This window comes from Pinus tabuliformis, chromosome 1_2 (assembly GCF_031772625.1).
Source record: "Pinus tabuliformis cultivar Carrire ecotype Pingquan chromosome 1_2, CPIR1, whole genome shotgun sequence".
Lineage (NCBI taxonomy): Eukaryota > Viridiplantae > Streptophyta > Pinopsida > Pinales > Pinaceae > Pinus > Pinus tabuliformis.
In genome coordinates, this window is record NC_142298.1 from 262,532,989 (window position 1) to 262,559,350 (window position 26,362).

The following is a 26,362-nucleotide window of genomic DNA, read 5'->3' on the forward strand; positions in this document are numbered from 1 at the left end:
TTTCTTCATTTTTATTATTTATTTATGGCTATACAAATTTTCAAGCTTTTTAACATTTTAAGGGTGGATTCTGATCACAATTTTCGTGGATCCGTTTCCGAAAATCCGGAAACGGATCCAAAAAAATTTAAATCCCTTGGAAACGTATCCAATTCCAAATCTAAAGTTTCTGATTTTTTGAAACGACACAAAAACGTTTTTACAGTGTTTCAGACAAGAATCGTATCCGTTTATGTATTGGAAACGGGGATCCGCATTTCCGGAAAATTCTTCAGCAGTTTCCGATAGCTTAGGAGAGAACTCGTTGTTGAGACCTGGAAGATGTCCTTTAGTGCTTGGTTTGTCTACAAATGTGAGGTTTGGTTTGGTGAAGTTGTGGGCGTTTCACTGAAGTAGGAATAGTGTTCCATGTCCTCGTTGATTTGGGGTGAACTCTATCCATCCACCCTTTGGTGCCCTTAGATGAAAGCACTGTAAAAAGGGACAAAAATAGTTGGGTGTAAGTGGTCCAAGATGTGGATATGGTTGGAGCATGTAAGAGTGGCGTTAGAGTGTCTTCTGCATGTGTATACTATAAAGGCTAGTTGTAGGTGGTAAGAGTATCTTAAGAAATTTCCAAGAATTTGTAGCTCTCCTTGTATCATGTAGTAAATTAGGGAACGAAAGATGAATTGCAACTTAGTCTCAACCTCTCGAAGGTGGCACAATTCACATATCTTGTTTTATTGGTCAATATGTTGGTTAGTATTGATCTACAATCTATGTCAGTGAACTTTGAACTAGTCCAAGGGGATCCAAAAAGCATGCATTCAATGGTGGAATGTGTAATGGGGTTGAACCGTTGAACAATGAGCCCATCTTGCATAACTATGAAGTGCTAAATATAGAAGGTCATCTTCGGATGTAACAGACCCTGAGGGCTTATCCAAGCAAGGTTACTTGGGAGCATGAGCGAAAACAGGGAGCAAGAGCGACATTTTCAGAAGCTCCCAGTTTGGGAGCAAATCCCGGAGCGTTATATAAATATATATATATATATATATATTTTATATATTTTGATGCATATATGTCAACAAAAACATGTAGAATGATGAATTAGATATAAAAAACATAAAAAACATAGATTGAACCATATAACAACAATCATCTAGAAGTTATATAATCTTCATCAACCATGTCTACAAGTTAGTAACATACAACATATTGAGTCTCATGAATCATCTCTTCATCAACCACGTCCACAAGTTGGTAACATGAATCATGATTCATCAATCTTAAAGTTTCAAGCTTTCAAAATTCAATATATAACATTTATCATTATTGACACCCAAAGTTGTACTTGTAAGCTAAGTGTAACCATTACAACAAATAATATCTAACATGAAATGAAATGTTATAAAATGAAATGAAATGAAACAACTTTCAACTTTCACGAAGCATCATATTCATAATTCATTACCAATGAGTTATAATTGCCAAATTCAAGCTTCAAGCTTAAATTGTCATATATTGTTTACAAAAAATATCATAATAAATATGAAAGAGTCAACAGTTATAAAAACTACTAGAAACTAGAAAAGACAAGTAAATCTATTATCTATTGCTAATGATTGGGTCTCTTGCCCCCGCGAGAAATGTCTAATTTTAGAGTCTTGTTGGAAAATCAAGATATGTCATTAATATCACCCTCATTAACATAAGATAGAAAAAACATAGCATGTCAAGTCAAGATTTTGTTTGAGTGATGGTTACATTTTTAGTAGGGTCATGATACAAGAGTTCGACAACCAATGTCACTAACATCAAGGTACATAGAGGGATTGGTGCTCTTCATTAAATACGAGTTCCATACCCTAATGCATGACAAAATCCAATGGAAACATTGCAATCCCCCCAATTTTGAAATCTTGAAAAACTGACAAGTCTGTTGGATTTTGATTGAGATTTAAAATTCTACTTTCTCCATATGAAATCCAGTGAGGTCGGAACCACTCTCAAACATCTCAAGTCATTTCATGGTAATGAGAATTTAACATTACCATGGATCGCGTATCAATACTAGGGCCATAGGCTTGATAATTAGGCGACACCCACTAAAAATTATTTATTTCTTTGAAAAAAAATTGCATTTCGAATGTTACTTCAATTTTTTTTTTTTTTTTTCGTTTTGCATAATAGGCTAGGGAGCGAAAATTTCGCTCCCAAAATTCGCTCCCATGCGAGAGCGATTTCGGGAGCGCGCTCCTTGGTTGCTCCTAAGTTGCTCCGCGATTCAGGAGCGGGTTTGAGGGGGGGGGGGAGCTGCTCCCCCGCAACCCTGTATCCAAGTGACCTGGACAAATTGCCTATAGATATCCTTTTTGATGATTGTGTTCATCTCTTGGCTAGTGGGTAAGAGGTGGTTGGGTGCATCAAGGGAGTATCTAAATGGCGAGAGCCGGTCCATCGTAATATGCTAGGGAGATTTGAGAAGTTAGCATACTAGTGTCGAGAACGAATTGAATAAATAATTGATGCAATGAACTCTAATTAGTAAGGCAAGTAAGGATATTGGTCTTGTCCCTTGACTCTATTAGTATTAATGAGATACCAAATGTGGTGTAGGAGTGGGATGAGGCCAAACACTATATCAAGCTGAAGGGGCTGACCACCAAACTCTACAAGGATGATGGGTTGAGGAACTGTTTGGTTGCATTTGATGTTGTGGCAAATGGGGATGATTTGAACTCTCTTTGTTGAAGGCCAATCAGACTCTAGTAAAAAAGGACTATCTTCACATATGCATAATCTCTCTCTCTCTCTCTCTTGAATCACTAGGGTTCTTGGTCTTGGAGTATTTTGGAGGTTTAGAGTTAGGTTCACTTGGAGATTAGAGATAAGGGTTTTGTGATAAAACCCTTTGGTGGAATTGGGAAGAAGAGGAGAGGACATCTTCGCTTGGAGGATGTGTTGGAGTGATTCTTTCATATCGGATCTTCTTGGTTGTTAGGGTTTTGTTGATTTGCGCTAGCTAAGGTTTAGAGAGCTAGGAGGATTTGTATTATCCTTGAGAGAAGGCTAGGGTATGTATATGTACTTCATCTTGGGCATTTTAATGAGTTTCCAACTATCCAAATCTTGTGGAATTTCCAGATTTGATTTTCAACTATATATGTTCTTCATGCATTGTTGTTTATGGCTATATATGTCTTGCTGATTTGAAATAAGTAAAAGGACAATTGTCAATTGATTTGACATCTAAGTGAAGAATATAAGGGGTTGATTTTATGGCTGTTGTACTGCTGCTATTATAGCTGTAAATGAGTATTTTCAATTCTGGTTATTCGATGATGAATTGCTGTAAAAGGGGTAAAAGTTACCCTTTGGTTTGGTATCATTTTTCCTTGAATTGTCGAGAAATTTGGGATGTTTGGAAATGAAATATTGTACTCTTCCCATTGTCAGCTGCCCTTAGGCTGAAAATTCATACGGCTAAGATCCAAGAAGCCTTCTAGGTTGAAGGTGAAATTTTTGTTTTGCTTTGAATTTTGAATTCCAAGAAATTTCCAGATGGTATGAGAATTTGTTATGGCTGATATCACTCTTTTTTTTGTAAGCTAGAAGACATTATATTACAGGAAATTTACAAGCATGTCTGAACATTTGTGGATCTTGTTTGGTGTTAGCATTTTCAAAAAATAGAACTTGGCAAAACTGAAACTCACAGAGGGCCAAGCCAGGGGAGGACCATCTGCCCAGAAGAGAAACCAGATGGGCTCCCTGAGTGAATTGTATAAAAAATATAGCAGATAAAACAAAGAAAGCATGCAAAAAGATTGTCAAAAGCTTATGGTTTCTTTGCTGGTTCCTTGGGCTACGCCTGAACTTGCTGGAAGCTAACAGAACGGGTCATCTTGACCTTCTGGCATCCAGGGAGGTCTTTCCCATACAACAGTAGTTCCTCTGAAGTCAGTTGCATTAGCGGTAGCCAGTTGTAATATATCCAAGCAGAAATTTACACCAAGTTTTCCTCAATTTTGAGACTTCTTCTTTGAAACCTTTCTACAAACAATTAGCATGTGAATTCTGGAAAATACTTTCAGGAAAATAACTCAGAATTTCGTCAAACATTTTGTGAGTAAAATAAGATAAATAACATCAGCCAAAATTTGAGGCAAATATGACTTTTATTGGGATTGATCTTCATTGTTCAATGGCTGCAATTCAGACTTAGAGCAGAACCTGACACTTGCTTCAGCTGATAAGAAGGTGAATATTTTCCGGATCTACCAACTGTACAATGCTCAGAGAATTTACTTCAGCACTTCTGAATTAGCTCAGCCTCCTGGACAATGTATAAAGTCTGCTCCAGCACTTCAATATGCTCCAGGGAATGGCAGAGATACCAAGAAAACATCCAACCAATGCAATGAATTCAGTCTGAGGCAATCAAGCTGAGGCTGCTCCAGGATATAATGAAATTTGGTCCACTCTTTGGAGGAGGAATATTAGCAGTCCCACAAACTCAAATGATGAAGATAACCTTTGGAGAGTTCGCCCTATAATCTTGGATGAATTGGGCCCTCAATTAGCAAGAAGAAAATCCAGCTTGATCACAGATTTTTGGCCTCTTTGACATAGCAATGACTCAGCTCCAAATGATAATTGTCCTTTAAGATTTCGATCTTGTTTCCTTGTGCAAAGATCTGGAACAAGTATGCTTGACGGGCTGAGCGAATGGCTCAAGGAATCTCAACTCGGTCTCTGTTATTTTATTGTGCAAACCAGTGTTGCGAAAATCACGATTAAAGCGATATTTTTTGAAAATATCGAGGATTTTTTCGTGCAACGATTTAATCAACCGATTAAATTGGCGATTTTTTCATTTTGAAAAAGTCACGATCTGATCAGAAAGAATTGTGAGGCCGCCAAAAAAAATGATTTTTTGTATTGTATTGTATTTTTGTTGGCCGATTTTTACCGATTTTATCCCAATTTTTACGATTTTTTTCTTTTTCCGGACCCTCGCCGATTTAATCCCGATCTCGATTATCACAACCTTGGTGCAAATGTCCTGTAAGATGCTGACTGCCAAGCAGTGTGAATGGATCCAACTCGACCTCTGAAACTTGTCCATATCCCTTGGCACAAATCGACCTCCTAGCAATGATTAGCTTACGGTTTCAGCCCCTTCTTGGTGGAGAGTTCTTGGCATTGGGGAAAATCGATTTGGGCCTTCAAGACTAATAAAACTCGGTCTCCAGATCTAGAAGAACTTTGACCTCCTTATAGGTAAACTCGGCCTCTTTGAGAAAACATGAATTTGCCCTTCTGCAATTGCTCCTCAATGCTGAAATTTGCCTGCAACACAACTCAATTAGATCTTCAAAATAACTTTTGGGAAATAATCCAACTAGGGTGGCAATAACATCCCACTGAAATTGGAGAAGTACTAGCTACGGTGGCAATGGGATCCACCGAAACTAGTGTGAAGATTTCGCTTTGAACCCTTGGACTGAAACTCACTTGAGCTTCTCTTCAATGGCAATGAGAAATGATGGGATTGAATCATTAGCAAATGAGCTCTTCCCTCCTTTTATAAATTTTCATTGTGTTTTCTCCAAGCTTTTAGAACTTCTTTCAATATTATTTTAATGATGAAGTCACTTTTTCTCCTAAGTGACTTTTTGCCCCTTTTTTGTTAATTATAATTACCCCTTTTTATTTAATAATATGAAAATTGGGTAAATTTCTTTGGGTCTCCTAGATAATTTTTCCTTCTTGCTAGCCTAAAGGATACAATTAGGCAAGCAGAAATAGTGGCTCCCAATTCCAGAAATAGAGGACATTACATCGGTTGTGGAGAATCTTCCCTCATCTTGTCAGGAGCAGCTTTAAGGCTGTTCCTGGCACATTCCTTCCCTGTGTTGTTCAACATTTCTGCTTTCTCTGAGTTTCTCTCCTCTCGCTTAGGCTTTCTGAGATTGTCAGATTGAGCTATAGGAAGAGTCGAGTTTTGGGGACTTGGAGAGGGAGAGCCCCTGCTGCTCGGAGAGACAAAAGTTGCAGGAGGCAATACATTGATCCATATTCATCATTCATCATTCATCATTCTAGAATCTACATTGATTTAAAAATTAAATTCATCATTGTAGAATCTACATGATTTAAAAATTAAATTCATCGTTCATCATTCATCATTCTAGAATGTAAATAGATTTAAAATTTAAATTCATCGTTCATCATTCTAGAATCTAATTAGTACTGAGCAAAATAGACTATAGTAGGCAATGAAGTTTGAAGATTGGAATAATAAATTGATATAACTCGAACTCCAAAGGGGTGCTTATGGGCGTCCCCCTTTTGAGGGGGTTTGCCTAGAAGCACCCCTTTTGGGGAAACGTTCCCCCATGTGTCTTCTTGTGTTTCTCCAAAAGGGGGATGTGGGGAAACGTTTCCCCGAGTGTTCCCCCTTCCCTAGTGCATGTGAAGCATGGGGTGCGTGCAACCCACCTTGGGGTATGCATCCCTGTGGAACACTGGCGATAAACTACCATATCATTAAGGGGTAATGGAAAATAAAAAGGCAAATTAGTCACCCATACTTTGCACGAAATTCATTAAAATAAAAGGTGCACCAGAGGAGTGGAAAAAACAAAACGAGGAAAGGGGTAACTCATGCCTCCTCGATTGCTCCCTCCTTACGTCATTATGCTAAGGTTATTGGACCTCCGTCAGCTGGTCTCATGGCTATGGCATCTTCCTTGAAGTCTTTTCCACTCCATGACCACATTATCACACACCTATGGATTTAAGGGTCTACCTTGAAGTTGGAAACACCTAATAGGGTTATTGACCTAGTCATACCTAACATAAGTGAGGTAACTTGTTTACAAATCTTGAGCTAGAAAGACATTTAAAGGTAAGTCTTGTGTGAAGTATTTCTATGCCTCTAGCATTAGATATGGTCCACTATGGTGCTTTAATGGTTTTTGTCCCTAATGATCTTGATCTCACTTGATTTTGAGAGGTTTGTTTCAGGTGGCATCACACATGCAACAAAGATCGCTTGGAGGGATGGCTTGATTGTTCTCGAGCACATTCCAGAGGATGTTTTGCCCCATTCTGAGAGTACATGTGACCTTGTAGCTCCAATGTTGCCCCTCTAGAGATGAACATTGAGCCTTGAGCAACTTCCACATGGTTTCATACCTCTTGATATACCTCCAATTGTTGAAATGTTGAGCTAGTGAGCCAAGGTGTTGGCTTATTTTATGATGTGCCCAAATGGACCTAGGATGCCCCCGGGTTAGCCTTGGCCTTGTTTGATGGACATTTCCTTGTTCCAAAACTTGGATTGGGATGGAGATCACTGAGATGATTTGGGAGGGCTAACACACCATGACCTGATGCCAACACTTGAATGCCTATGTGCCATAGAAGGGTGATGTAGGCCCTTTTGAGGATGATGTCATTGTGGAGGAGGTGCCATTTGGATCTGCAGCCATGCACTTCGATGATTTGTTGGTTTGAGAAGCATTCATGGACAATCTTATTATTTGCTTAATGGAGATTATCCATCTTGGAGGATGAGATCACAGTAAAGAGATTTTATTCTCACACGTGTGGGATATTTTGGCACTTTTATTATGTTTTAGGGCTATCTCAAGGGCGGCTTGTTGCAGTTGACCTACTTGAACACTTAAAACACACTTTTTGGGCTTTTATGTAAAATTATGAAAAATTGACTTGGTTACCCTCATATAATTAGAGGGGAGACACTATTCATTATTCATCATCATCAATCACTCATTTATTCTCCTGTAAAGGAGTTTGCACTAGCCCTTATTTTTTCTTCTTGGACACAATGTGATCTTTTTTGGATTGAATTGTCTTGGGAGGGAGATGTTTGCATGGAGAGACTTTTGGGATTGATTGAAGTGATTCTTGATGGAATTGGGTAAGTTTATTGCCTTCTTTTTCCATTTTGCATGCTATATTTATGAAATCAGGGTTTCAATATGTGCCATATTCAAAAGTGCAATATCTTTCCTTGAAATCTTGATTCTTTGTGGTATGTAAAATTTGTTTTGCATGAATCTATCAAAGGAACTTGGTTCATGCATCCTTTAACCTTAAAATATCTCATATAGAGAACTTGATAGGGTTTGTAAGGAGAAATTCTATCTTCCACCCTCTTCATCCAAGGCTCTCTATCATTGACCTTGCCCTAATTGACTCCATTACCTAAGTAGATAAAGGAACTAGTCTAGTAGGTGTTGATCATTCTAAATTTCTCTTTATGTTATGAATATAATTTATGTAGAAGTAATAAATATAGATAATAAATAATAATCATAATAAAATGGAATTAAATAATAATTACTTAAACAAAGAGGCATGTCTCTACAGATATGACTGTTTGTGAAAGGGTACTTCCTGGCTATATATACAGGGCCGTCACTCCCAATTGTAACATCATTCTTATTCATACATATAATATATATTCTTGTATCTCAATGGAGATCTATATATTCGAAGTCTTTTGGAGTGTTTAACCTGAAGAACAGTCTTTGTTCGCTTCATTTTGTATCAGAGTTGTTCGATCCTCTAGCTGCAATCACTGCACAAAGCCAATATGACCCGGTCTTTGGCCGTGGGAATTCATCAACCTTGTTGCCATTTAAGTGTTTCGCTACACAGTGTGGAGGTTCTCCATTTTACAAGTTTCATCCTCGGGCCTTTGGCCATTAAAAAAACAAAAAAGTTGCATATAGAAGATGTCTAGAGAAAAGGAAAAAAAAAATAATTTAAATAAATATATATATATATATATATATATATATAGAAGGACAAAAAAAATGAAAGTCACTTGTATATTAAAAAAAATACAAAATAATAATAATAGTAATAAAATAAAAAAATAAAAGGTTAAAAAAATAAAACACAGCTGTGTAGCCCAACCAACCACTACAACTGCTGGCCGACCAATATACCTTGACGGCTAGTGTTCTTCTGCTGCCTCTCGTGCGATCAACTAGTTGTTGCTGCAACAACATAAACGACCAACACTGCCAATTGGATTTTACTAGCCACAAACAGAGTAAGTTACATCGCTGTTGCCTTAAACATCAAATCCAACAAGCCATCGTCGAGCACAATCGTTGAACTCAGGACACGTAACAAACTACAAAATTGCCACAGCCACACAATGACCACACTACCACCGTTGCCGATGCCATCCTCTTTGTCGGTGCCACAATTCATGTTGTTTCCATAGAACACACACCCTGTCGCTTTCCTTCCTCTATGATTCCGACAGAGGACCGTCCGTCGCACTAGGACACCGTCCATACATCGCTGCATCTTCTCCTCCTGCTTCAACCATATGACTCAATTTTGATATTCAACATTGCATTGATTATTTAATAAAAATAAGGTGAAACCAATGTTGCACGAAGCGGAAGCGTTTTTTGGAAGCAGGGATGCCGAAGCGTCATTTTCCAAAAATCTAGGAAGCGAAGCGTCCGCGGAAGCGTCTGCTATATATATATATTTATATTTTTTTGCATTTATACTCAAAACAAACATCCCAAATACCAAATTAATTGTAGAAGACATGAAAACATGCATATTTTTGCATAAATCAAGATAGATATAACATCCATTGTACATTAATGATCTAGAATCTAGATTCTTCTCCTCTTGTCTAGCCTTTGCCTCTACCTCGATTGTCTAGGGATATTAGTCAACATTGCCCAATTTTGATCAAACTACCTAATTCAAGACTTAAAATATGGTAGAAAAAGCTTAACATGTTTGATCGATGATTTTGACTTGATTGAAAGGTAATTTTTGCTAAGGGCGTGCCGCGTGACAAAGGAGTTCAACAATTAACACCACCAACACTAGGGTACATATAGGGCTTGGTGCTCTTGATTAAATGCTAATCGCATACCTTCATACTTGATATAATCTAATGAAATGCCACAATCCCTTTGATCCTGAATTCCTGAAAACTGTTAAGTCTGCTGAATTTTGAATAGGATATGAAATTCTATTTTCTCCATATGAAGTCCAATGAGGTTGGAACCACTTTCAAACATCCCGAGTCATTTCATGGTAATGTTAAAAATTTAAGTAAAAGGATGAAAATGAAAAATAAAGGAGAATGTCACTTTTACTTTAAGAATTTAACATTACCATGAGGGAGCATCTGCTATATTTATATTTTTTTTGCCTTCATTCGTCACCCTAACCCAAGGTGGACCCACCCCCAACAAGCAAACTCACCTAAAATTAAAAAAAAATTGAAAAAAAAAACGATTTTCTAAACGCTTTTCCGGAAGCTTTTCTGGAAGCGTATGGGAAGCGTACGCTTCCTCCTCCGAAGCGCCACGCTTCCGATGCCCGAAGCGCCGTACGAAGCGCGCTTCGGCGCTTCGGAAGCGGCGCTTCCGTACAACGCTTCCAAATTTCCAGGAAGCGGCTAAAAAAGCCGAAGCGGCGCTTCCGAATTCGGAAGCGCCGCTTCCGGCCAAGCTTCCTAGGCGCTTCAGTACGGGACGCGCTTCGGGGCTTGGAACTAGGGGGGGCGCTTCGTGCAACACTGGGTGAAACCGCTGAATTTGGGGTTGTCCGGCCACCAAGCAGTGAAGATAATTTTCTCCTATTTTTCTGGATGTCATAATTTCCACCTATATCATGTTGTCGTTTCATTTGAGCTGCATCCCTATGATATAATTAAAACTGTGCAGTAAAATAACTCTTGGAGTGGGGTTCCGTACAGGTCGTCACTATTGGTTAAAGTAGTCATATTTTTAAAACAATAGGAAAAACAAGATTAATAGGGTATTAACTATATATATATATATATATATATATATCTATATATATATATATATATATATATATATATATATATATATATGAAACCCAATTATTAATTACAGAAATTAATAGTAAAAAAAGTACATTTTTATTTAAATTAAAGAAGTATTTTTCAACAAACGGAAGGAAGGATTATATAATAAAGTATTTTATTTTAGTTTGAATACAAAAATATTCAAGGAAAAAGAAATTTAAAAGGTCCCAGTTCAACGTTATAAGGGGACTTAATTATATTTTGAAGAATTGGATCACTTCAAGCGTATATAAATTCATCAAGCAATGTATTGTTTTATCAACGAATGTAAAATGGAGTCTAATTTGGAATTGAAGGAAGATTTCCAGAAAACTTCACGTAATTATGCTTCAATGCTATTTAGAATTAAAGGGTCTATTGCAGGAAAAGATGTCACTATTGCTATCTCACCTGCCGAAGATAAAAATTATATAACGCATAAAATTGCAAACCAGTTAGTGATTCTAGAGTCAAATATAATCAAAAAATTAGACTGTTTTGGCAACAAAAAATATGACATAACCAATTTACAGTTAAACATTGAGGATTATACATTTATATCACAATTCTCAGTTCAAACCCTATGGAGCAATCAAGGTGACATTATTTTGGGTTCACCCTAGATGGAAACTCTAGGATCCTTCATCTTAAATACGAAAAATAAGTTTTTAACATTTTCCTACAGGAAGAAGAAAATAACACTCCAGGATGTTACACTGAAGCCAAATTCAGTAACACCAGAAGACATACAAGATATTTCAAAAATAATTTTTCAAGAAGGTAAAAAAGTACTACAAAATATGCAAAGAGAAATTGACAAGATCACCACTGACAAAAATGAAGAAGTTTCTCAACTTAAAGACCATAGTGAAAAATTATTGACGCAAATTAAGAAGCTTAAGAAGGACAAGAAGTCATTAGAAAACAAGGTACAACAACTTATTGAGAAGGAAGCATCAAATGTAGAAATTCAAGTTGACAAAAAACAACAAATACCGATCCAGTCAATATCACAACTCAAGAAGAAGACAAACTAGCTGAAGTAAAGATGTACTTAGAAGTTGTAGTTCCAACAACAAAAGATTCAAGTGAAGATCCAAAAATTAACCATTCAACTTCCATAACTAAAGGAAATCAGGGACTTCATATAAATCAAGAAAACAACACAAACAAGATAAGGGAAAATCAAATCACCAGAATTCCTTATCGACATCCGAATCACGAGAGTAGACAAGTCAATAAAGCTATGTATTTATAACAAAAACAACAAACTGATGTTTCGAAGAATACCAATGTTAGTGCAATCCGCTCATGTGATAACAATTCATCACAAATTTCCAATCACCGCAAGGTTCCACAGAAGATTGATCTAGGATGGTCTGATCCCTTCTCAGTGTGACAATTTTGTTTCACTTAGAGGATCATAGCAACTTGTATCAACGAAGATGACAATTCCGAGACGAGAAGACATCGGAAACTTAAAAAGAGATCAAGCCTTTTCATCAGCAAGCTTTGAGGACAACTTTTTGAAGGGGAAGGCAATGTTATGAATATAATTTAGGTAAAATTAATAAATATAGATAATAAATAATAATCATAATAATAGGTAATTAAATAGTAATTAGTTAAACAAAGAGGCATGTCTCTACGGACATGACTGTCTGTGAAAGAGTACTTCCTGGCTATATATACAAGGCCCTCACTCCCAATTGTAACTTCATTCTTATTCATACATATAGTATATATTCTTGTATCTCAATGGAGATCTACATATTTCCAAGTCTTTTGGAGCATTGAACTTGAAGGACGATCTTTGTTCGCTTCACTTTTAAGTTTTTTTCTTTAATTTCTTGGTGACGAGGGTTGGGGTTAGCTCAAGTCTATACTTTATAGCAATTCTATGTCCATATGTTGTTGCCCTATTGGAAGGGATTGCATTTAATGAATACATAAAAAGGGAAAATTTAGTACTAATTGCATATTTTAACTCTCAAATTAGGGCTGATGTCTTGGTATTTATTGCTGTCATATGCATTTTCAGCCATTTAAAACCATTGTTTACTTACCCCTAGATTGCCTCACTTCATAGTCTTTGGTTCTTTGTTGATCTTATCATTTACATGCTATTTTCTAGAGCTTCTATATGCCATTGCGTGCCACTAATCTATATTTTTCACAAACCCTAACTTAGAGAAACCTTCTTCTAAATTATAAAGGCCTCGGGAACATGTACTTGAACTTTATGCAACTCTTATCTTAGCCTTTCAAGGCTTTGCCACTACCAATATTATTGGAACCGAACTAGAATCGGTGGAATTGGTCAATTCAACTAGTCTGACCCCCAAACTGGTTTGGTTTGAGGTTTGGAATTGGAAAAGGCCGGTTTGGTACCGAATCGGCCAGTTTCGTACAATGTTACCAAGGACAATTCCAAAGACAATTTTATATATATCTATTGAGTGGGGTAGCCTAATATTCAATCCTAGGGCCCTACTATTGCTAGAATATTCATGGTAATGTTAAATTCTTAAAGTAATTACTTAAATTTTTAACATTACCATTAATTGATTTAGGATGTTTGAGAGTGGTTTCTACATCATTGAATTTCACATGACAAAGTAGAATTTTAAATCACATTCAAAATCTAGCAGACTCAACAACTTTTAAGATTTTAGGATTGGGGTGTTTCAACGTTTCCATTAGATTTTGTCACGTATGAGGGGGTATCGAACTAGTGTTTAATCAAGAGCACCAAGCATTCTATGTACCTTGATGTTAGTGGCATTGAATGTTGAACTCCTCTATCACGACCCTAGTAAAATTGTATCCATCACTTAAACAAAATATTGACTTGACATGTTAAGCTTTTTCTATCTTATTTTAATGCTTAATGCTTAGAGAGTGATATTGATGACAAATATCCCAACATAGGCATTGATTTTGATGATATGTAGGTATTTGTTGTAGCATGATTATTTTTGGATGGTAGAGGCCACATCTATAATCTGTTTATTGATGTATTTTTGGTTCAAAGATGGATTGCACTTGGTGTTGTTGGTTATATGCACCCTTACATACTATATAAATTAGAACTTTGGCATATTTATGTATAAATGGTTCGGATTCATATAGATGCACACGAATATATGTGTTTTTTTAATAAATTTGAATATTTTATCTATTTTTTGGTTCACATGTTTTTGGGTCCAGTTTTTTTTTTTTTATCGTTTCTAGTTCAGTTCTGACTAGTTGGTGGGTCTACTGTTGGTTGTATGCACCCTTACATGCTATATAAGTCAGAGCTTTGACATATTTGTGTATAAATGGTTTGGATTCATATGGATGCACATGAATATATATGTTTTTTTTGTTTAATAAATTTAAATATTTTATGTATTTTTTGGTTTGCTGGTCTTTTGGTCTAGTTTTTTTATTGTTTCTAGTCTGGTTCTAAGCAGTTCGGGGGGTCTATTGGCTTGGTCAACAATTTGGTTTTGATAACATTGATTGATACCTTTTCCATCAATTATTAGATCTAGCATCACCATTGAGCCCTCCTTAGTTGAATATCTTGCTGGTGATCTTTATAGGAAAGCCTCCCTTGTGGGGATAACATCCACCACTAAACAGTTGGAGAGAAGCCACTAGGCGATAGTGGTGGCTGATCTGTTGTTGCCATAAGACCTAGGTCATCTAAGGAGGCTTTGCACTAGGTTTGCTAGATTTTGCAGTAACGAGGACCATGTGATAAATACCTTGGACATTGGGCACTTGACTTGAAGACTCTTGGTGTGGAACATACTTCATGGAGGGTTGTTGTGGACTTCGAGACATGTTGAGGAGCATTAGGGCTCAACGATCGCATTGGCACACACGTGAGGTACATTGGGAACATGAAAGGACATGTGTGACACACAGTTAGAGGAGGAACTCCTTGCATGAGGACACTTTGATACCAACATGGTAGATGAATTTCTATCTAGTAGATGGTTGGAGAGAGCATTGTCACAAAGGAGGGGCATTGAATCTTGGGAGATTCACGCTTGGGGGATAGATAGACCATATTATGACTCTTGTACATCATTATATTCATAGTTTTAAAAACTGGTTTGGTTTGAACCGAAACTGATCAAGCTAGTCAGGTGGATAGGTCCAGGGCTCAAACTGGACACCAAATAGGACTATTGGATTGGTTTGTGCTGGTTTGGCCCCAAACTGGGCAACAAATTGGACTAGTGGATTGGTTTGGTACCAAACTGGCCACCAAACCAACTGGCTTGCTACCAAATTGGTCCAAATCAATTGATCATGTCCTAAACTAGTCAAGTAGTAAAAATCTAACTCCTAAAACCTAAGCCTAAAGAAAAAACTAACTTAACCCTAACAATGCTAACAAGCAATGGTAATGTCAAAATTTTAACATTATTGTTAATTGTTTCAAGGTGTTTGAGAGTGGTTGCAACCTTATCAAACTTCATATGGAGAAAGTAGAAATTCATATCCCACTCAAAATTTAGTAGACTTAACAGTGTTTAAGATTTTAGGATTGGTAGGATTGCGACATTTTCATTGAATTCTATCATGTATGAAGGCATGAGATTGACATTTAATTGAAAGGACAAAGCCCTTTATGTACCTTGTTGTTGGTGGTTTTGATTGTTGAACCACTCTAATGGTAGTGGTATTGATTATTGGCCTCCTCTGGCATGGCCTTAACAAAAATGTACCTTTTACTAAAGCCAAAATAATTGGTTAGGCATGTTAAGCTTTTTCTACCATATTATAAGCTTTAGGAGATGAACCCTTCACTCAAACCAAAATCATTGGTTAGACATGTTAAGCTTTTTCCACCATATTATAAGGTTGAGGAATCCAATGAGTCAAAGGCTTCGAGCTAGATGATGTTTATGTAGCTCATGTTGATGATTCCATTTCTGGTAGTGGTGATTAGTTTGATGAGTGATCATGTTAATCAATGATTTGTCATAAGCTAGAAGCTTGTAGCATGGCTTTTGGACTCTAGAGGCCATTTAGAACCTCATTGATTATGTATTTTGTTGCTGATATGCACTGCACTCAATTCCATTTTGATATATTCACCCTTACATGGGACATAGATGAGAAACATTTGCACTTTTTTTGTCTTTAATGGTTTGAAATCTTAGAAACATTATTTTTCATTAAAAAATAATTATTTTATGTATTTAAAAAAAACCAGTTTATTGAATCTAGTTTGATCTAGTTCCAGTTCGAAACTTGGTTTGATAGTTGGCCAATTCAATGACTAGTTTCAATTTTTAAGTCTATGCTTGTATTATAGAGCATTCCATGTGGGGTTGCCTTGTTGGTTGCTTTTTTGGACATAAATCCTTGTTTTGTGTTTTCCTCCCTCACCTAGTTTATATAATAAGGGAGGAGATCGCTTGTATATTATGATCATTGTACTCTATTCTTGGTAATAGTCTTGGAGTTGTCTTGTGGGAAGTAAGATGCTAGGGTTCGTGAGGAAACTCTAGGAGAAGACAAGAAGAGAGAGATGTCTTAGTCAAGGTTACTTGGGAGTGGGAGCGGGGAGGGACATTTTCAAAAGCTTCGGAGTCGGGAGCAAATTGGGAACAAATGTTTATATAATATATATTTTTATATATTTTGATGCATATATGTCAACAAAAGCACGTAGAATGACGGATTAGATATAAAAAGCATAAAAACATGGATTAAACCATATAACATCAATCATCTAAAAGTTATAATCTTCATCAACCACGTCCACAAGTTACAAGGTCTCATTTATAGAGCATGTAAGGGTGCACATAACAAAAATAGCATCAAGTGCAATCCATCCTTGAACCAAAAATACATCAACAAATAGGGGTTCTAGATGGCCTCTAGCATCCAAAAAAATCATGCTATATAACAAATAGCTACATATCATCGAAACCATTGCCTATCTTGGGATCTTTGTCATTAATATCACCTTCTAAGTAATTAACATAAGATAGAAAAAATGTAGGATGTTAATTCAAGATTTTGTTTGAGTGATGGGTACATTTTTAGTAGGGTCATGATAGAGGAGTTCGACAAATATTGTCACTAACATCGAGGTACATAGAGGGCTTGGTGCTCTTGATTAAATACGAGTCCCATACCCTAGTACATGACAAAATCCAATGGAAACATTGCAATCTCCCCAATTTTGAAATCTTGAAAAACTGACAAGTCTGCAGAATTTTGAGTGAGATTTAAAATTTGTAGAAATATCTTGTAGATTCAAACTATAGATTATAATATTCTAAAAAAGTTGACTTGAATCTACTCTACTCATCAGCGGAAACAATAAACGATCGATGAAATCACGAAGCATATAAGAGAAAGAATTCAATCACACATAACACAATGATTTTATGGGGAAAGCCACAGCTAAAAACCCCTGTTATCTGTATATTGCATTAATTAGAAAATATGAGAAGATTACAATGCTTTGCTCAAGCCCGAGAAACCTCTGCACTATCTCTATCTATCTCACTGCTTCCCAGACAAGCTCAAGCCAATACCTAGCCAATTTTGCTGCCTGCCAAACTCCTATTTCCTTGTACTGTTCCCTTGGGAATTAACCCATATTTAATTGGGAAGTTCCACAATTATGAATTGCGCAATCCTCGTAGGCCTTCCTTTGGTTGCATGCAGCACCTATACAATTCAGATGATTATACAACTGATAGTACACTGTCCTTGAACTCCAATCCCAACAGAGTTTTTCTATGATCTGACATGCATGAGTTAATTATGAGTGAATCTTCAATTTACTGATCACTGTAGGTTACACTCCATTACTGCAGGTTACATCCCACTACAGTTAGTTACACCCCACTGCAATAAGTCACACCCCACTACAGTAAGTCACACCTCACTACTGTAGGTTACACCCCACTGCTGCAGGTTACACCTCACTACTGGATATCCCACTAATTCCTCCATTAGTTGGAACTACTTTAACTGACTTTAACTTAGTTGGACTGAATTAAATAATTACAACTCAAAATACACTCAACTAGTGCTCCTAATTGTAGGAGAAATTCTACATGACTCTAGTTAGACCCTCAACTGAAATTAATTGAGTTAACTAAGTCAAATTAACTTAGTTAACTATTACATGTTGTCATGATATATGGAATTACAATTTAATTCATAATTTAATTTAAGGACAAATTAAATTAGTATTTTCTTGTTGCATTTTCAACAAAATTCTACCTTCCCCTTATGAAATCCAATGAGGTCGAAACTACTCTCAAACATCTTGAGCCATTTCATGGTAATGTTAAAAATTTAAGTAAAAGGACGAAAATTAGTGATAAAGGAGAATGTCACTTTTACTTTAAGAATTTAACATTACCATGAATTGCATATCAATACTAGGGCCATAGGCTTGAATATTAGGCTGCTCTACCAAAAATCTCTTGTTTCTTTGAATTTTTTTTGCGTTTGGAACATCTTTGTGACAAATTTTGTGAAAAAACAAGGGAGTGATTTTTTTTTTTGGCGGGAGTGAATTTCGAGAGCGCACTCCTTGCAACATTTTCATTGAATTCTATCATGTATGAGGGTATGTGATTGGCATTTACTCAAGAGCACAAATCCCTTTATGTACCTTGAAGACTTGATGTCGGGGGCACTGATTGTTGAATTCCTTTGATGTTGGTGGTATTGATTATTGAACTTCTCTGCCATGGCCTTAACAAAAATGTACCCTTCACTCAAACCAAAATCATTGGTTAGGAATGTTAAACTTTTTCAATTTCTACAATATTATAAGGTTGAGGAATCCAAGGACTCTAAAGACTTTGAGCCAAATGATGTTTATGTAGCACCTGTTGATGGTTCCATTTCTAGTAGTGGTGATGAGCTTGATGAGTGATCATTTTATCAGTGGTTTGTAGTAGATGATCCCATTTCTAGTTGTGGTGATGAGTTTGATGAGTGATCGTGTTTATCAGTGGTTTGTAGTAGGCTAGTGGCCCAGTAACTTGTAGCATGGTTTTTGGACTCTAGAGGCTATTTAGAGCCTCAATGATTATGTATTTTGTTGCTGATATGAATTGCACTCAGTGCATTTTGAAATATTCACCCTCACATGTTATACAGATGAGAAAACTTTGCATATTTTGTCTCTAATTATTTGGAATCTTACAAATGAAAATTTCCATTAAAAATGAATTATTTTATGTATTTTTTAAAAACCAGTTCATTGAATCCATTTTGATCTTACTTGATCCAGTTCCGGTTCGAAACCTGTTTTGATAGGTGGCTTGTTTGAAGACATGTTCCAGTTTTTAAAACTATGATTGACACTGATTTTCAGAAACAGAAGAAAAATGGGATTTAGCCTTTCTCAAGCTTGTTTATTTTAATTTTAGAGGTAATGGTTCAGTTAAAAGCTTTCAACAAGATTGCAAGCTTTCCACTGCTCCTATACATTGATTCATTGAATACACTAATATTTGCATGCCAAGGGACCACTATATCTAGTAAATAACTCAGAGAAACTGGAAGGTGGGCAAGAGGAATCCATCCCTATGTTACCGGATCCGTCAGCCATGGGGGATGGATTCGCGGATCCCCGGATCTGATCCGGATCCGGATCCGGATTCGCTTGGATCCGCCTAGGGACCCATATGAAAATGTTTTCTTCACGATAATGTGCACCCCGAAATTCAAACTGCGTTCCTGCAATTTGGGATTTTTACAACACAAAAATACCTATATTCAGTGAATTAATTTTCTGTTAATATTCGTTGAATTAATTCCTAACTTTGGGTCCCTTTGGTCACGGGAGAAGTTCATATTCGCTGAATTAATACTCTATTAATATTTGTTGAATTAATACTCTGTTAACGGGAGAAGTTCATATTCGCTGAATTAATACTCTATTAATATTTGTTGAATTAACACACTATTAATATTCGCTGAATAAATACCTAGCTTCGGTCTATTTGCTCACGGAAGAGGTTATTTCCCAAATAATACTTAGCTTAATACCTGGCTAGTAAAATGCATTCGTGGGTTGCTTGTAGCCACCATGGCGGGCACCCTCTCTGGGTCATCCCGTCACCAATGGAACATATCAGTAATGTTAGAAATACTATGGTATCGGAAACCAAGGGCTAACCATTCGTTGGAACATGCGGACATTTGGAGACACGGAAAATTTATTAATGTTCTAGAGATTATTTACGTTCAGATGTCGGGAGCTCAACTCGTAACTTATTAAGATTAATAACTATATAATTTATAACTTATAATAATAATAATAATAATACAGATAATACTATAAAAATTTAAATTTATAATATCGTAAGCTCATATATTAATGAACTCAGCATATAACTTATTAATATTAACAACTATGTAATTTATAACATATAATAATAATAATACAGATATATTATACAAATTAAAATTTATAATATTGTAAGCTCATATATATTAATTAAATTTTAAAATTTGGTATTTTAAAGTTAAGTTTTATATTTATATTTTAATTTCTAAATTAAAATTATATATATATAAGATTCAAACTTAGATTTTAAAAAAATTATAATTTAGAATTAAGTTCTATATTTATATTATAATTTATATATTGCACTATAAATAGAAATATTAAAATTTATATATATCTATTAAATCAAATATATTAGTTTATTATATCATATATTGAAAATATATATTTATTATTAAATATCGCATGAAATATAATTATATATTTAAAATTTTGTATTTTTGCAAATTATAATTGCTAATGTTTATCTTCTTTGAAAGTAAGGAGACATATTAATGGCTCAAGGCCTAAAAGTATGTTGTGAGGGTGGAAGTTGCCCCTATTACATACCACATACAAGCTATTTTTAGATGGCCAATTTTGTCTACACATAATGATGTAGCTGCATGCTGAGATATTCAGATTGTATCAACAGACGTTAGACCAGTAACCATGAATATTGTAGCCTTTTCCATATTATATAATATACATGTCGTTTCCCCGCCGTATCCGGATCCTGGCTTTTAAAAAATCTGACGGATCCGGATCCGTATCCGCATCCGGATCCGGATCCGGATCCGAATCCTGGTAACTTAGATCCATCCCTGTAAAGGTACTATTTGATGACGATGCATGTCTTTGAGTCCGTGGCAGGATTAGGCTTAAAAATTATCCACTTCTTTATGTTCTTTTAGATAACCTCAAAAGAAACAAAATTGAATTAAACTTATTTTTAGTTTAAATCTGGACATCTTTTGAGTCTTAAGTCTGCTGAATTTTGAGCGGGATATGAAATTCTACTTTCTACGTGTGAAGTTCGATAAGGTTGGGACCACTCAAACATCTTGAAATTATTAATGTTGATAAAAAATTAAGTAAAAGGATAAAAAGGTAACATTACCATTGCTAGGGTTGAGTTAGGTTCTTTGTTTAGGTTTGGGGTTTAGGAATGGGAGGGTTGGTTTTATAGCCAGGGGGACTGTTTTGGGAGGGAAACAGCCCTCCCGAAACAGTCCCCTGGTTTCTTCCAAAAGCACCTCAAAAACTGCCAGTGTGTCTCTCAGACTCCCTCCACGCATGTGAGATCTGACTGGCTAGTTAGGGTTCAAACCAGCTGATTAGGGCTGGTTTGTACTGGTTAGCTACCAAACTGGCTGGTTTGGCACCTAACCAGTACAAACTGCCCTCCGGTCTTGTTAGCTGGCTGGTTCAACACCTCGCCCAGTCCTACTGGCTGGGTTGACCGGTTCCAGTTCAGACTCTGCCAGTTTTTAAATCTATGGCTTCAATTTATTTCAAAGTTACTGATTTGGAGAGAAAAAGACATGATTTTTGTCGATGCAGTTGGAAGAATTTCTCTGATAAGTGTTTTATCCCATATGGCTTGCTTTCAGCAATTTCCTTAGTTATAGGGTTTTCTGAACTTCATTAAAAAATGTATTTTGTTTTTTTGTATGCGATGACGAGAGTACGTCAAAAATTCATAATTTTTGGGGTGAAAATAAAAAATTTAGCTGGAAAATGTAGGAAAAATAAAATATGTTTGAAACTTAAAAAATTTCTATTTTCCCCATACTTGTCGATAAAATCTGTAGTTGAAAAGTGCCAGTAGTTCAGAGTTCAATTAGAGCATGAAGAGTACCTGAAGATACCGTCCAAGTTTGATTTCATTCATTCTGGTGTATTTCACACTAATGAAATCTCAAATACAGTTTCTTCTGCCATGATTTGTTCTTTCCCATTGTGTCTGACATATCTTCCATCATTAAAACTTTTACGGGTTTGCCACTGTTTGACCTTATGAGTTTGAGGGGCAGGCATTATTGTTGCTATGGTGCTGATTTGCCAACAAACCTTCAACAACTTTCAACTATAGCACTGAATCTATCTTTTTCTAAGGTTTGAGGAAGGGGGACAAGGAAATGCATTACCGGTATGACTAGAGAGGTCCCTCAAATTTCAGGGAATGATAGTTTTGGGAGGTTTCCGTTTATACCAAAATTTTATAACCAAGTAACTAAGTTGCACTGAAACGGATACAGGGTTTGAAACGGATACGACAAATTTTCAAAAAATCTGGATACGATACGGCAAGGAAACGGTATATATATATATATATATATATATATATATATTACCATTCATCTTTTAGAATCTAGATTCTATATCTAAAAATACATAATCATCATCATGAATTCAACATAAACAAATCATCATCATCAATTCAGCATAAACATTGTCATCATCATTAGCGTTTATTATAACATTCAACATATTATCATCATCATTAGTAATGTAATCAGAAATGCTACAACCTTTGTGCTTTCGGGTCCAACTCCTTCAAAGAACGTGTCATGCATGGCAGATGGTATCTATCTTCCTTGCATGACAATTAAAAGGCCCATGGGATCATTGGGATATTCTGTCAAGACCTATTTGAACATTTCAATCTTCTCAATGTCAGCTTGGTCTCTTGACTATATGCAGGCAAAAGATTGGCTAGAGAAGATTTGTTATATTGGAGGGATTTACGAAATCAAGAGCAAAATCAATGACAATTAACAAAACCTTAACCAAACTGAAAATTATTGCTCAAATAAATCTCTTTATGAAGACATTAATCAAACCCTTCTGTTTGTATTTTTGAACATCTATCTTTTTCTGTTTGTATAAATTTTTGAACAAATTTTCATGTGTTTTAACATTTTAAGGGTGGATTCCGATCACGATTTAAATCTGGAAACGGATCCAAAAAAATTAAAAACCCTTGGAAATGTATCCAATTCCGAATCTGAAGTTTCCGATTTTTTGAAACGGCACAAAAACGTTTTTACGGCGTTTCGGACAAGGATCGTATCCGTTTCCGTTTCGGAAACGGGGATCCGCGTTTCCGGCAATTTCTTCAGGTGTTTCCGGTAACTTAGCCAAGTAATCATTAATACAAATCTCAACAAAAGATCCTAATCTCAAATATACACTGCAATATCCAATTAAATAATTTGCAATAGGAGAATTCTTGCTTTTCTCATTAGTAAGAACAATAAAAATGCACGTTGCATTTATACACATCATTATATAAATGCAATCATACTTTGTACTATATAGATACATGATTAAAAAAAACGAAGAAGCAAGAATATTCATCACTGACCTGAAATTGTTTTGGAGAAACAGTTTTTCCTGGGACTCTTTTTCATATGGGTGGTTACCACAGCAGATGACTGATCATCTCCTGTAGAGATTGGGGGATGTCCCAATGCCCTCAATTTGAGAGGCTCCTTTGCCAGAGGCAATGACCTTGAGCGGCCCCCCCCCCCCAAATCAGGGGTGCTGTTGGATGTCCCCACCCTGGCCCTTGATCCATGGGACAATGTGAATATGTCCACTACCCCAGGATGTGCCCCCGGGGGAGGCTGAACTATATAGTATTATAAATTAAAATTTTTGATTTCATGTTTTTGCAGGTCATAGTAAAGGTTATCTGAAGACGTGGGGTCAGTATTAAGTTTGCCTTGTAAATAGTTGTTGTTTTAAAATTTCTGTATTCAAGTAGGTTTATTTTCCCAATTTCAAGTATTAAAAGGGCATACCAAGTGATTTATCGCATTAAGATTGGAAGCTAATTAACTACAGTTTAATATTGACCATATTCCATAGCACTAATTAACTGGAGTATATATGATACATGCCATAATCTACAGACCTAGTTAACTGCAATGTGTGTGCGTATGTAGAGAGAGAGAGAGAGCCCAATTTACTATGTTTGTGTTTAATGGTAGCAGTTTTTTCCATGGATTGATACTTGTGTTTGTCTGTGAGTGGCATAGTTGGCCATATTTTCCCAATTTACTATGTTGGTGTTTAATTGTAGCAGTTATTTCCATGGATTAATGCTTGTGTTTATCTTTGAGTGGCATAGTTGGCCATACTTTTCCAATTTACTATGTTGGTGTTTAATGGTAGCAGTTATTTCCATGGATTGACACTTGTGTTTTTATGAGTGACATAACTGGTCATACTTTTCTGTACGAAAAAATGTTGGCAGTCATATCTTTTTTGTTCACATAATTGTCGTATTTAGTCACTATGACTGGAATTTGAGACTGCATACATCATGCATAACTCATTTGATTTTACTTTCAAAATTATCATCTATTTTGTCTTCCTTTTCATTTGCAGCAAAGGCCCATCCTTGATAACATTGAACATAAGCTACATATTGTTTGTTATTCCTTGATTTTAAAGAAAGATATCAAGTATATGATGTAAAACTTTGAGAACCTGTTTGTATCCCATTTGAAAGTCTATTATAATATTAAATTTTTAATTCTTTCAGGGTGCAGCAAAGGTCTATAGATGTTTCAACTGCTTCTACAATCTGGGCTGAACCATATGCTCAAGGACAGGTTCAGAGCGGGACAAGCCTTTTACCTTCTTCAGGTGCTCTTCATGCTGGATCGGGTACCAACAGCAGGAGGTGGAGAAATAGGGGATCTGGTGTGGCTGGAAGAACAGGGCAAACCAGTAACTCTCATGCACAGTTGAACTGGGGTACATTGACTTCAACTGGGGGGCAGGATGGGGGATTTACAAGTATGCCAGATATAAATTGGCAGGGTGATCAAGGTATTCCATGGAGAAGAGATGGATTCTCTGTTTATCCTTGGGTTGTATCAGAACCAGAATCTCGCAGATGGACTTCTGTTGCTTCTGGCAGTTCTCACAATAGTAATTACTATGGAGCAAATGGACTAGGAAATGGTGCGATCAGGGGTACCTCTGTTTTCCAAGGATATTCTACTTTTCAAAATGATGAAGCAGGTGATATTGGTTCCATGCATCCTCACTCATCAATGTGGCCCATGAGATAGTTAATGTCTAGTTTTCATTTGTAGAACCCTGTCAAAATATGGGTAATGCTCTCATCAGCATATTGTCTGAATGTTGGAAGTCTATGTTAAAAATTGAAAATGTACTTTTGAAGCATATCAAGCAAAAAGAAAATCAGTGGTTCTCCAAACATTTGATATCAGAGTTTGTGGCAATTTCTGCTGTTGTACTCTGATCAGTACTTCAGAAGCGTTAATTTCACATGAAGGTATTATCGCACTTAACAACTTATCTGAAGAGCTTATTTATTATGCTTATGGTGAAGGCATACTTATTATGCTTATGATGAAGACATGAGAAGGGTCTGATTTGCAGATTTGCCATAGGCCGATTGTCTTATTTTCAGAAAGGCCCTCTAGCATGCTCCTGAAGGGAGAAACAAAAACAGTGAGGGTACCTGAGATAAAGAGCTCTATGGAAATACTTATCCCTGAATTTTATTTACATAGTATTTTCCAATTTGACATCTATGCATGCTGTCTGGGGGTGATTGGTTTATTTTCACTCCTGCTTTTCCAGTTCTCTAGTTCTGTGCAAATTGAACTTTGTGGTTGTAGTTCAGTTTAGTACCACCTCCTTGGCCATTATTATTTTGTGGTTCTGCTATCAATGATCACAGCATTATGGAATTCTTTGTGTTTTCCTGTGTCAATCTTCCCTTCTATGAAAGGTTTACATGTATAACACAGTAACTTATTGGCGCATACTCAATGATACCCATCTCATGTGATACCCTTCTCTTCATACTTGGAACCACAACTAAAAGTATCTCTCGACCCAAATGAATGAAGAATGTTTTCAGAAGTCTGTGCAATTACAGATATAAAGACCTTTATGGAATCAATTGATATTAGAAATTGAAGTGATGCTTCTAACGGAGTATTATCAATTGACAAAACAACACGAGTATATGATAACGGTGTGAAGTGAATCAGGGGTATATTAGATTTGAGATACAGAAACAAGTTTCAAAGATACCTACCTTATCACATCCTAGTCACAGGAGCTGTCTCATTGGCCAGTGAACTTATTAGTGTCAACATTAATGATCACAG

General features: G+C 36.2%; 1 protein-coding gene across 1 annotated transcript in view; it reads left to right on the forward strand.

Annotated features, from left to right (window-relative positions):
* The window catches only part of LOC149205357 (uncharacterized), a 138,659-nt gene extending 112,834 nt beyond the window's left edge, over positions 1 to 25,825 (forward strand). Inside the window, exon 6 of the mRNA XM_089395020.1 lies at positions 24,754 to 25,825. Within this exon, the coding sequence (XP_089251146.1) occupies positions 24,754 to 25,288 (535 nt within the window). The 3' untranslated portion in view covers positions 25,289 to 25,825. The remainder of the gene's footprint in view (positions 1 to 24,753) is intronic.
* Positions 25,826 to 26,362: the final 537 nt, after the last annotated feature.